The 12,629-nt window shown below is 43.7% G+C and overlaps 1 protein-coding gene across 1 annotated transcript in view; it reads right to left on the reverse strand.

Annotated features, from left to right (window-relative positions):
* LOC111966726 (von Willebrand factor A domain-containing protein 5B1-like) overlaps window positions 1-12,629 on the reverse strand; it is a 68,302-nt gene that overhangs the window by 12,478 nt on the left and 43,195 nt on the right. Inside the window, exons 18-21 of the mRNA XM_023991610.2 lie at window positions 12,340-12,462; window positions 8,746-8,817; window positions 8,367-8,430; window positions 3,977-4,100 (exon numbers count right to left, since the gene is read on the reverse strand). Of these exons, the coding sequence (XP_023847378.1) occupies window positions 3,977-4,100; window positions 8,367-8,430; window positions 8,746-8,817; window positions 12,340-12,462 (383 nt within the window). The remainder of the gene's footprint in view (window positions 1-3,976; window positions 4,101-8,366; window positions 8,431-8,745; window positions 8,818-12,339; window positions 12,463-12,629) is intronic.

Here is a 12,629-nt window from a genome sequence, read left to right on the forward strand (position 1 = left end):
GTCCTCTGACAATCAACTGTACATTTCGGTGTTCCTCAAGGTTCCGTTTTAGGACCACTATTTTTCACTATATATTTTACCACTTGGGGATGTCATTCGAAAAACATAATGTTAACTTTCACTGCTATGCGGATGACACACAGCTGTACATTTCAATGAAACATGGTGAAGCCCCAAAATTGCCCTCGCTAGAAGTCTTCAGACATAAGGAAGTGGATGGCTGCAAACTTTCTACTTTTCAACTCGGACAAAACAGAGATGCTTGTTCTAGGTCCCAAGAAACAAAGAGATCTTCTGTTGAATCTGACAATTAATCTTGATGGTTGTACAGTCGTCTCAAATAAAACTGTGAAGGAACTTGGCGTTACTCTGGACCCTGATCTCTCTTTTGACGAACATATCAAGACTGTTTCAAGGACAGCTTTTTTCCATCTACGTAACATTGCAAAAATCAGAAAGGTTCTGTCCAAAAATGATGCAGAAAAATGTATCCATGCTTTTGTTACTTCTAGGTTAGACTACTGCAACGCTCTACTTCAGGGCTACCCGGATAAAGTACAAAATAAACTTCAGTTATTTCTAAATACGGCTGCTAGAATCCTGACTAGAACCAAAAAAATTGGGCTTCCTGTTAAGGCAAGGCTGATCAAGGTTTTACTGCTAACCTACAAAGCATTACATGGGCTTGCTCCTACCTATCTTTTCCGATTTGTTCTGCTCGTACATACCTAAATCTCTCTTCTGGCTATGGAACCCTGACCTGTTCACCGGACGTGCTACCTGTCCCAGACCTGCTGTTTTCAATTCTCTAGAGACAGCAGGAGCGGTAGAGATACTCTTAATGATCGGCTATGAAAAGCCAACTGACATTTACTCCTGAGGTGCTGACTCTCTGCACCCTCGAYAACTACTGTGATTATTATTATTTGACCATGCTGGTCATTTATGAACATTTGAACATCTTGGCCATGTTCTGTTATGATCTCCACCTGGCACAGCCAGATGAGGACTGGGCCCCCCTCATAGCCTGGTTCCTCTCTAGGTTTCTTCCTAGGTTTTGGCCTTTCTAGGGAGTTTTTTCTAGTCACCGTGCTTCTACACCTGCATTGCTTGCTGTTTGGGGTTTTAGGCTGGATTTCTGTACAGCTGATATATCAGCTGATGTAAGAAGGGCTATATAAAAAAAATTGAACGGTATAGTCTGTTGTAGTTTATTTCTTTATCAGTTTGTTGTATTTATTGTAAAAAAAATAATAATACAATCCCTACCATGGTTAGTATTGGACGTTCCATTATTTGACTCCGGGAAATATTTAGAATAGCCTATGAGTAGTCTTGGTGTCTTGGAACAGTTGGTTATCAATACACAGTTTATCGACTACGAGAGCTACACGTTTCCCTTTTAATCTATTCACCTTGAAGAGTCGGTACAGAACTTTGCACCGTTCTGCAATTTCCTTTGGGAACTGCTCATTCATGCCTATTTTCATGCCAGCGGTTATTTTATCTTTAATATTCTATCTTTAAAGAATGCAAATTTGTCAACATTTGGGCGCTCATATCTCTATCCTCTCTGTCCCAAACGGTGTACACGTTTGAGTTTGATTTTGTCGAGTCTCACCTGGGATCGTAGTGCTTACAGAAATAATTAATTCTCTACACCTTAAGATCTTCGCCCTCATTTTCTTTGATACCAGTAAGTACCAGATTTTCTCTCATTGTTGCAGCTTTTTTGTCTTCAAGTCCTTTATATCTTTACTGACTAGTTCAAGTATGCCCAGACGAGACGGCCTACAGGGAGGAGGTGAGGGACCTCGGAATGTGGTGTCAGGAAAATAACCTCACACTCAAAACAAAGGAGATGATTGTGGACTTCCGGAAACAGCAGAGGGAGCAGCAACCTATCCACATCGACGTGACAGTAGTGGAGAAGGTGGACATTTTTAAGTTCTTACACATTACATTTACATTTAAGTCATTTAGCAGACGCTCTTATCCAGAGCGACTTACAAATTGGTGCATTCACCTTATGAAATCCAGTGGAACAACCACTTTACAATAGTACATCTAACTCTTTTAAAGGGGGAGGGTGGGGTTAGGAGGATTACTTTATCCTAGTATTCCTTAAAGAGGTGGGGTTCAGGTGTCTCCGGAAGGTGGTGATTGACTCCGCTGAACCTGGCGTCGTGAGGGAGTTTGTTCCACCATTGGGGTGCCAGAGCAGCGAACAGTTTTGACTGGGCTGAGCGGGAACTGTACTGTACACATCACGGCGTACACATCACGGACAAAGAAATTCGACACTCACAAACTTTTCAGATGCACAATCGAGAGCATCCTGTCGGGCTGTATCACTGCCTGGTACGGCAACTGCTCCGCCCATAACCGTAAGGCTCTCCAGAGGGTAGTGAGTTATGTGTTAATGGGCGTAAGGGCAATGAAATGTACCGATATTTACATATAGTTGCATGTTTTTGTAAGCTTGGGTCCCAGGAAAACACAGAATTCCTCATTTGGGTCCCATGCTAAACAAGTTGAAGAACCCCTGCCCTATCCACATCGACGGGACAGTATTGGAGGTGGAAAGTTTTAAGTTCCTTGGCGTACACATCACGAACAAACTGAAATGGTCCACCCACACAGACAGCGTGGTGAAGAAGGCGCAACAGTGCCTCTTCAACCTCAGGAGGCTGAAGAAATTTGACTTGTCACCTAAAACCCTCACAAACTTTTACAGATGCACAATCGAGAGCATCCTGTCTGGCTGTATTACCACCTGGTACGGCAACTGCACCGCCCTCAACTGCAAGGCTCTCCAGAGGGTAGTGCGGTCTGCACAACACATCACCGGGGGCAAACTACCTGCCCTCCAGGACACCTACACCACCCGATGTCACAGGAAGGCCAAAAAGATCATCAAGGACAACAACCACCCGAGCCACTGCCTGTCCCACCCCGCTATCATCCAGAAGGCGAGGTCAGTACAGGTGCATCAAAGCTGGGACCGAGAGACTGAAAAACAGCTTCTATCTCAAGACCATCAGACTGTTAAACAGCCATCACTAACATTGAGTGGCTGCTGCCAGCATACTGACTCAACTCTAACCACTTTAATAATGAAAAAATGTATGTAATAAATGTATCACTAGCCACTTTAAACAATGCCACTTTATATAATGTTTACATACCCTACATTACTCATCTCATATGTTCATATGTATATACTGTACTCTATACCATCTACTGCATCTTGCCTATGCCGTTCGGCCATCACTCATTCATATATTTTTATGTACATAATCTTATTCATTCATTTACACTTGTGTGTATAAGGTAGTTGTTGTGAAATTGTTAGGTTAGATTACTTGTTAGATATTTGTCACGGCCTGACCTTAGAGAGCCTTTTTATGTCTCTATTTGGTTTGGGCATTCTATGTTTTGTTTTCTATGATTTTGTATTTCTATGTTTTGGCCGGGTATGGTTCTCAATCAGGGACAGCTGTCTATCGTTGTCTCTGATTGGGAACCATACTTAGGTAGCCCTTTTCCCTCCTTTCAGTGTGGGAAGTTGTCTTTGTTTGTGGCACTATAGCCTTAAGCTTCACGGTCGTTTTTGTATGGTTTATTGTTTTTGTCGGCGTCATCCTAAATAAAAGGAATATGTACGCTCACCACGCTGCGCTTTGGTCTACTTCATTCGACGGCCGTGACAATATTACTGCATGGTCGGAACTAGAAGCACAAGCATTTCGCTATACTCACATTAACATCTGCTAACCATGTGTATGTGACAAATACAATTTGATTTGAGTTTATCATTTAACATTTATATTTTCAAAAACATGCCCTTTTGTCACTGGTGAATTACAGTAAACATTCTTAAAAACCATGTAGAACATATGGGCAGTTGGTTGTATTTAGATCCAGCGAACAGCCTTTTAACTAAAACTAATGGTGCACCTATGCAGCAACGCACCAGAGGAATGTAGTCTTTGTTCTCGTTCTCACTCTCCCCCACAGAGTCGCTGGTTTTGCTGTGTGAGCGAAACATGAAGCCCCTGGCAGCCCGGGTCAGGAGTCTCGTCGGGTTGAGAGTCAGCCTGTAGAGTAGAGGAGAGGGATACAACACCTCCAGTTCAACTTTACCTTTCATTCATTACCATTTGTGAGTACAAGTACATACATTGGAATTTCTCTGCGATGTAAAGGAGCATACACAGCCCTTATTATGGTCTTACCATAACCCTGCCATTTTCAACACATACATATAGCTCAATAAAATAACAACTGAACTCAATAAACACCAAATGCCTCTTCCGTTTGTTATTTCAAGACAAAAAAGGACGCTCCAGGATAAGTGGTCAATGCGAATTTTAAGATCTTTCCATCAATAGAACTCAATAGCATCCTGAAGAATATAATGGACCTCAAGGGCACTGGCACACAGTGAAGTGGTTTTCATTTTGTTTAAGGGTGGCAAAAGGGCCATTTTTCCTCACAGTGAGCAATGCATGAATGGTGTCTAGAGGACAAAAGCACCTGAGTGGTAATGTGTGCCTCAGAGATAAAGGTGATATTGGGGTGAGGTGAAGAAAGGAGATGTATAAAGAATTCTGTTGAGCTGTGTTGTTATTAAAGCTCTACCTCCTCACAGAGTAATTATAGACCTCTCTCTAAATGTATTTTTTTATCCAAGATTTTTGAAAAAGTTGTTATCAAGCAAATGGTGGCTTGTTTGAGTATGAACAACTTATTTGAAAAATGTAAGTTGGGCTTGCACTCACTTCACAGCACAGAAAATGATTTATTGAAAGTCAGTAATGACCTTCTGTTGGCTGCTGATGCCGGTGAAAGCTATATTCTAGTTATTTTGGATCTCAGTTTGATACTATTGATCATACTGTAACATCCTTGTTGACCAGCTGGAGAGGTGGGTGGGAATCTCCAGCATTGCCCTCGACTGGTTCAGGTCATATCTATGACCTGAACCAGTCGTTTCTCGGTGAGCATGGGTGGTTCAGTATTGTCCCCAGTACCTATTCACTATGATGTCCCTCAGGGGTCAATTCTGGGCCACATCCTTTTTCCCCTGTACATGCAGGGGTGACATCATCCGCAATCATTGTGGCGCAAATCCAATGCAAGTCAATGGCACCTATATTAAACATGTTCGTTCTTTATATAAAAGTATTTAACATTTCTGTGTAGCTCAACAGTCACTTATTGAGATTTAGATGTTTTAATAGCTGTTCTAACATAAGAGACATCATATGGATGACTTTATTCCTGCTGTGGAGATTGCATCACAAAACCCTCTGTTATAATAAATAACAATAAACTGTGGTCACTAAACCTATCATGTACCCTCTCCAGAATATACAGTGAGCTCCAAAAGTATTGGTGCTGCGACATATTTTTGGTTGTTTTGGCTCTGTACTCCAGCACCTTGAATTTGAAATGATACAGTGACTATGAGGTTAAAGTGCAGACTGTCAGATTTAATTTGAGGGTATTTTCATTCATAACGGGTGCATAATCCCCCCATTTTAGGGGACCAAAAGTATTGGAACAAATTCTTAACACAGCGCGCCTCCAACCCGGAAGCCAGCCGCACCAATGTGTCGAGGAAACACCGTGCACCCGCCCCCCTCGGTTAGCGCGCACTGCGCCCGGCCCGCCACAGGAGTCGCTGGAGCGCGATGAGACAAGGATATCCCTACCGGCCAATACCTCAGAAAAAACAATTGTAGACCTCCACAAGTCTGCTTCATCCTTGGGAGCAATTTCCAAACGCCTGAAGGTACCACATTCATCTGTACAAACAATAGTACGCAAGTATAAACACCATGGGACCACGCAGCCATCATACCGCTCAGGAAGGAGACGCGTTCTGTCTACTAGAGATGAACGTACTTTGGTGCGGAAAGTGCAAATCCATCCCAGAACGCAACAGGACCTTGTGAAGATGCTGGAGGAAACAGGTACAAAATAATCTATATCCACAGTAAAACGAGTCCTATATCGACATAACCTGAAAGGCCGCTCAGCAAGGAAGAAGCCACTGCTCCCAAACCACCATAAAAAACCAGACTACGGTTTGCAACTGCACATGGGGACCAAAGATCATACTTTTTGGAGAAATGTCCTCTGGTCTGATGAAACAAAAATAGAACTGTTTGGCCATAATGACCATCGTTATGTTTGGAGGAAAAAGGGGGATGCTTGCAAGCCGAAGAACACCATCCCAACCATGAAGCACGGGGGTGGCAGCATCATGTTGTGGGGGTGCTTTGCTGCAGGAGGGACTGGTGCACATCACAAAATAGATGGCATCATGAGGAAGCAAACTTATCTGGATTTATTGAAGCAACATCTCAGGATATCAGTCAGGAAGATAAATCTTGGTTCGCAAATGGGTTTTCCAAATGGATAATGACCCCAAACATACTTCCAAAGTTTTGGCAAAATGGCTTAAGGACAACAAAGTGAAGGTATTGGAGTGGCACTCACAAAGCCTTAACCTCAATCCCATAGAAAATGTGTGGACAGAACTGAAAAGGTGTGTGCGAGAAAGGAGGCCTACAAACCTGACTCAGTTACTCCAGCTCTGTCAGGAGGAATGGGCCAAAATGTACCCAATTTATTGTGGGAAGCTTGTGGAAGGCTACCCGAAACGCTTGACCCAAGTTAAACAATTTAAAGGCAATGCTACCAAATACGAATTGAGTGTATGTAAACGTGTGACCCACTGGGAATATGATGAAAGAAATAAAAGCTGAAATAAAACATTCTCTGACCTAAGACAGGGAATTTTTACTGTATGTACAAAAAGTGCTGTAATGTCTAAACGGTTCACCCGATATGGATGAAAATACCTTCAAATTAAAACTGACAGTCTGCACTTTAACCTCATAGTCATTGTATCATTTCAAATCCAAAGTGCTGGAGTACAGAGCCAAAACAACCAAAGATGTGTCACTGTCCCAATAATTTTGGAGCTGACTATATAGTAACAGGAAGTGAAAATAAGATCTAGTAGGTCCCTAAGTAGCAGAGGTGTGGACTCGAGTCACAAATATGATGACTTGCAACTCGACTTTGACACTAATGACTCGTGACTTGACTTGGACTTGAGCCTTTTGACTCGACCTGACTTGATACCCTCCCCAAGCCCAAATATTAAAAATTATGCTATTAAAAAAAGCGTGCAGCTCTTCATTTAACGGATTACAGATTGAATCGGACAGCAGCCAATCAAATTGTGTACCAGCTGAGAAACAGTTGTGCGTGGCAGTGCAGAGGAACGTCGGTGGGTGAATTCAGATGGAGCCCTTGGAAAGATGATACCGCAAATTATTATTTTCGGATATAAAGACTACGCTGTATCAACAAAAAACGGATTGCAACTTGCAAAACATGCGGGAAGAAAATTACAGACGGAGGCGCAACAATTTCCAACTTTGTTCGTCATTTGAAGCTGCACAGAGAATGGTAAGTCGTGGCTAATATAGACGACAGCTATATAATTTATAACTTTACTAGTGTAGCATATAGGCAACTTAACGTTACATCAATGAGCCTCCACACAGTCAGTCAGTGCGGGAACGTGATCATTGCACTCAAGATTGAGCTACAACTGGCTAGGCAGTTGGTAGCCGAAATTCTGCCTGATGTTACTGCTGTTCCTAAAGCCATTGACATATGTTAGCCTACTGTAACCTGTGTGTGTTAAGGTTGGGCGATTGTGTACAAGCCTACATCGCCCCATAGCGATCCTCGATAGTCGATCACTATTGGGGGGGGGGGACTTTCTCATGGCTACCCATGTATTTACATGGAAATATAACGTCTATTTGGAAAGTAATAAATATATAGATATCTTTAAAAGCATTCATGATTTGCGTAAATGTAATATACTAACTATTAGTCTTGTTAAAAATATGAAATGGTATTACATTTGGTGAAGAGCACATTATGACTTGTTTAGGACTCAAAACTCAATGTTTAGGACTTGAGACTTGACTTGATACTTGACGGTCTTGACTTGATACTTGACCCGGACTTGCCTGTCTTGACTTGGGACTTGACTTGGGACTTGAGTGCTAAGACTTGAGACTTACTTGTGACTTGTAAAACAATGACTTGGTCCCGCCTCTGCTAAGTAGCATCACATCATACAAACAATCATTATAACTGCAAAAGTGTATTATGCATGCCGATTACACAAAACAATGTAACTCAGTGAATTGAAAACCCCTCCGCTGTCCCCATTTTCTATTATCAGTTGGCCATGAAACAGCACTAGCGGTACAGTTAGTATGTTATTGTCCCTGACAGTCTCCAGCCTGGCCCTCTCCATCACCCACTTGGCTGAGAAGAGGCTCTCCACCGACCTCTGGTCTGAGGTCACCGACGGGCTCCTCTGAGAGGCTGAGAGAGAGAGAGAGAGAGAGAGAGAGAGAGAGAGACGGGGCACGCTAGTTTTCCATTTAGCTATTTTCTCTCTCCCCTGAGCTCAAGACTCCACTCCACACAACACTGCCACAGAGATCACAGATAAAAGACACCTATAGAGGCCTGGCAGCCACAGCAGAGGACACACACAATCTAGCAGCTGTGTATGTGTGTGTGTTGATTACATCTTATCAATGTAGACCATAAGAAAACAAATGCACTTTTCTCAGTTGCTCGATTTGGAATCCAGTCATTTTCCTTGAAAGCAAAACAGGACAGATAAAAACTCACCATCTGTAAAGCTGCATCTTTCCCAGGCAGATGATGAGGGGGTGCTACATGGAGAGGCCCCATCTTCCAAACCTAAAACCCACCAAAAAGATAGCTCAATGCCATTTGAAAAGTATCACTGTGGACAACATGAACAGTATACTATATGTGTAAAACATTCAACGCATATGGATATTAAAACCTGTCAGATAAGTCTGTTTGGCAGGCGGATGACCTCTTCAAACTATCACTTGTTAAAATGGCGACGGAGAAGAAGGCAGAGGTTTTACCCGTCCCCAACCGATTGTGTGTTTTTTTGTTGGTTTATTTGCGTTTTTTGCAACTTATTATTTTACTTATTTTGTACATAACCGTCTCTTATGACCGAAAATAACTTCTGGACATCAGGACTGTGATTACTCACCAGGGACTGGCAGAATCCTTTTTTTCCTTTAAAGAGTCAGACAAGCCCGACGTAAACGATACACGGCTTTCTCGGGAACAGGCCCAGATCCCTGTGATTTGCGTGAAGAGGAGGCGGAGAAAAAGGGGCCAGAGGGCGGGCTGCCTTCTGAGAATTCGTAGGCGATCGAATAAAACCTCACTTCCTTCCATTCTGCTAGCAAACGTGCAATCTTGGGGTAATAAAATCGATGACCTACGCGCAAAATTAAACTACCAACGGGACATTCAAAACTGTAATATCTTATGCTCACGGAATCGTGGCTGAACAAAGACAATATCAACATACAGCTGGCTGGTTATACGCTGTACCGGCAGGATAGAACAGCGGCGTCTGGTAAGACAAGGGCGGACTATGTATTTTTGTAAATAACAGCTAGTGCACGATATCTAAGGAAGTCTCGAGCTATTGCTCGCCTGAGGTAGAGTATCTCATGATAAACTGTAGACCACACTATCTACCTAGAGAGTTTTAATCTGTATTTTTAGTAGCTGTTTACATACCACCACAGTCAGAGGTTGGCACTAAGAGAGCATTGAATGAGCTGCATTCCACCATAAGCAAACAAGAAAACGCTCACCCAGAGGCAGCACTCCTAGTAGCCGGGGACTTTAATGCAGGGAAACTTAAATCCGTTTTACCAAATTACCAAATTTCTATCAGCATGTTAAATGTGCAACCAGAGGAAAAAAACTCTGGACAACCTTTACTCTACACACAGAGACACATACAAAGCTCTCCCTCGTCCTCCATTTGGCAAATCTGACCATAATTTTATCCTCCTGATTCCTGCTCACAAGCAAAAATTAAAGCAGGAAGCACCAGTGACTAGATCAATAAAAAAGTGGTCAGATGAAGCAGATGTAAAGCTACAGGACTGTTTTGCTAGCACAGACTGGAATATGTTCCTCCAATGGCATTGAGCAGTACACCACATCAGTCATTGACTTCATCAAAAACTGCATTGATGACGTCGTCCCAACAGTGACCGTATGTACATACCCCAACCAGAAGCCATGGATAACAGGCAACATCCGCACTGAGCTAAAGGCTAGAGCTGCCTCTTTCAAGGAGCGGGACTCTAACCCGGAAGCTTATAAGAAATCCCGCTATGCCCTCCAACGAACCGTCATACAGGCAAAGCGTCAATACAGGACTAAGATTGAATCGTACTACTCCGGCTCTGACACTTGTCAGATGTGGCAGGGCTTGCAAACCCTTACAGACTAGAAAGGGAAGCACAACCGAGAGCTGCCCAGTGACATGAATCTACCAGACGAGCTAAACTACTTCTATGCTCGCTTCGAGGCAAATAACACTGAAACATGCATGGGAGCACCAGCTGTTCCGGGAAGACTGCGATCACGCTCTCCGAAGCCGATGTAAGTAAGACCTTTAAACACAAGGCCACAGGGCCAGATGGATTACCAGGACGTGTACTGCGAGCATGTGCTGACAAACTGGCAAGTGTCTTCACTGACATTTTCAACATGTCCCTGTCCAAGTCTGTAATACCAACATGTTTTAAGCAGACCACCATAGTGCCTGTGCCCAAGAACACTAAGGTAACCTGCCTAAAATACTACCGACCCGTAGCACTCACGTCTGTAGCCATGAAGTGCTTTGAAAGGCTGATCATGGCTCACATCAACACCATTATCCCAGAAACCCGAGACCCACTCAAATTTGCATAACGCCCCAACAGATCCACAGATGGTGCAATCTCTATTGCACTCCACACTGCCCTTTCCCACCTGGACAAAAGGAGCACCTATGTGAGAACGCTATTCATTGACTACAGCTCAGTGTTCAACACCATAGTGCCCTCAAAGCTCATCAATAAGCTAAGGACCCTGGGACTAAACACCTCCCTCTGCAATTGGATCCTGGACCTCCTGACGGGCCTCCCCCAGGTGGTAAGGGTAGGCAACAACACATCCGCAAAGCTGATCCTCAACTCAGGGGTGTGTGCTCAGTCCCCTCCTGTACTCACTGTTCCCTCATGACTGCATGGCCAGGCACAACTTCAACACCATCATTAAGTTTGCCGATGACACAACAGTGGTAGGTAGGCCTGATCACCGACAACGACGAGACAGCCTATAGGGAGGAGGTCAGAGACCTGGCAGTGTGGTGCCAGGACAACAACCTCCCCCTCAACGTGTTCAAGACAAAGGAGATGATTGTGGACTACAGGAAAAAGAGGACCGAGCAAGTCCCCATTCTCATCGACGGGGCAGAAAGTGGAGCAGGTTGAGAGCTTTAAGTTCATTGGTGTCCACATCACCAACAAACTAACATGGTCCAAGCACACCAAGACAGTGGTGAAGAAGGCACGACAAAACCTATTCCCCCTCAGGAGACTGAAAAGATTTGGCATGGGTCCTCAGATCGTCAAAAGTTTCTACACCTGCACCATCGAGAGCATCCTGACTGGTTGCATCACTGTCTGGAATGGCAACTGCTCGGCCTCTGACCGCAAGGCACTACAGAGGGTAGTGCGTAAGGCCCAGTACATCACTGGGGACAAGCTCTGCCATCCAGGACCTCTATACAGGCGGTGTCAGAGGAAGGCCCTAAAAATTGTCAAAGACTCCAGCCACCCTAGTCATAGACTGTTCTCTCTGCTACCGCACGGCAAGCGGTACCGGAGCGCCAAGTCTAGGTCCAAGAGGCTTCTAAACAGCTTCTACCCCCAAGCCATAAGACTCCTGAACACCTAAATCAAATGGCTACCCAGACTATTTGCAGTCCCCCCCCCCCCTTTACCCCGCTGCTAATCTCTGTTGTTATCATCTATGCATAGTCACTTAAATAACTCTACCTACATGTGTAATATTACCTCAACTAACCGGTGTCCTGCACATTGACTCTGTACCGGTAGCCCCCTGTGTATAGTCTCGCTATTGTTATTTTACTGCTGCTCTTTAATTACTTGTTACTTTTATTTCTTATTCTTATCCCTATTTTTTTAACTGCATTGTTGGTTAGGGGCTCGTAAGTAAGCATTTCACTGTAAGGTCTACACCTGTAGTATTTGGCCCATGTGACTAATAAAGTTTTATTTGAGTTGTCACACATTTTCAAACATTCTTCCTCTCACATACAAATGTTGATTAGTATGTAGTGAAGTGGTGTGGTGAAGATCTTACTGGTGGGCAGGTGTCCGTCCTCAGCCTCCTCTGACATGCAGCCAGACTGGGAGCGTCCCAGTCCGATGGAGTAACCCCGGTTCTTCCTGTTCCCAGAGCGAGAGCCCTTTTTAAGACCTTTACCTGAAACACCCAACAGCAGGTTTCAACACAGACATCATTTATTTCCTAACCAACAGTGCTATTATGGTCTTAGAACTCTACCCTTTTGTAGGGTTAGGGTTAGGGTTATTAAAGGACAAAGTTATGTTATCTTTAATAAAGGTCAGAAGAAGTGTCATGACAATGGA

The sequence above is a fragment of the Salvelinus sp. IW2-2015 genome, linkage group LG7 (assembly GCF_002910315.2).
Source record: "Salvelinus sp. IW2-2015 linkage group LG7, ASM291031v2, whole genome shotgun sequence".
Classification (NCBI taxonomy): Eukaryota; Metazoa; Chordata; class Actinopteri; order Salmoniformes; family Salmonidae; genus Salvelinus; species Salvelinus sp. IW2-2015.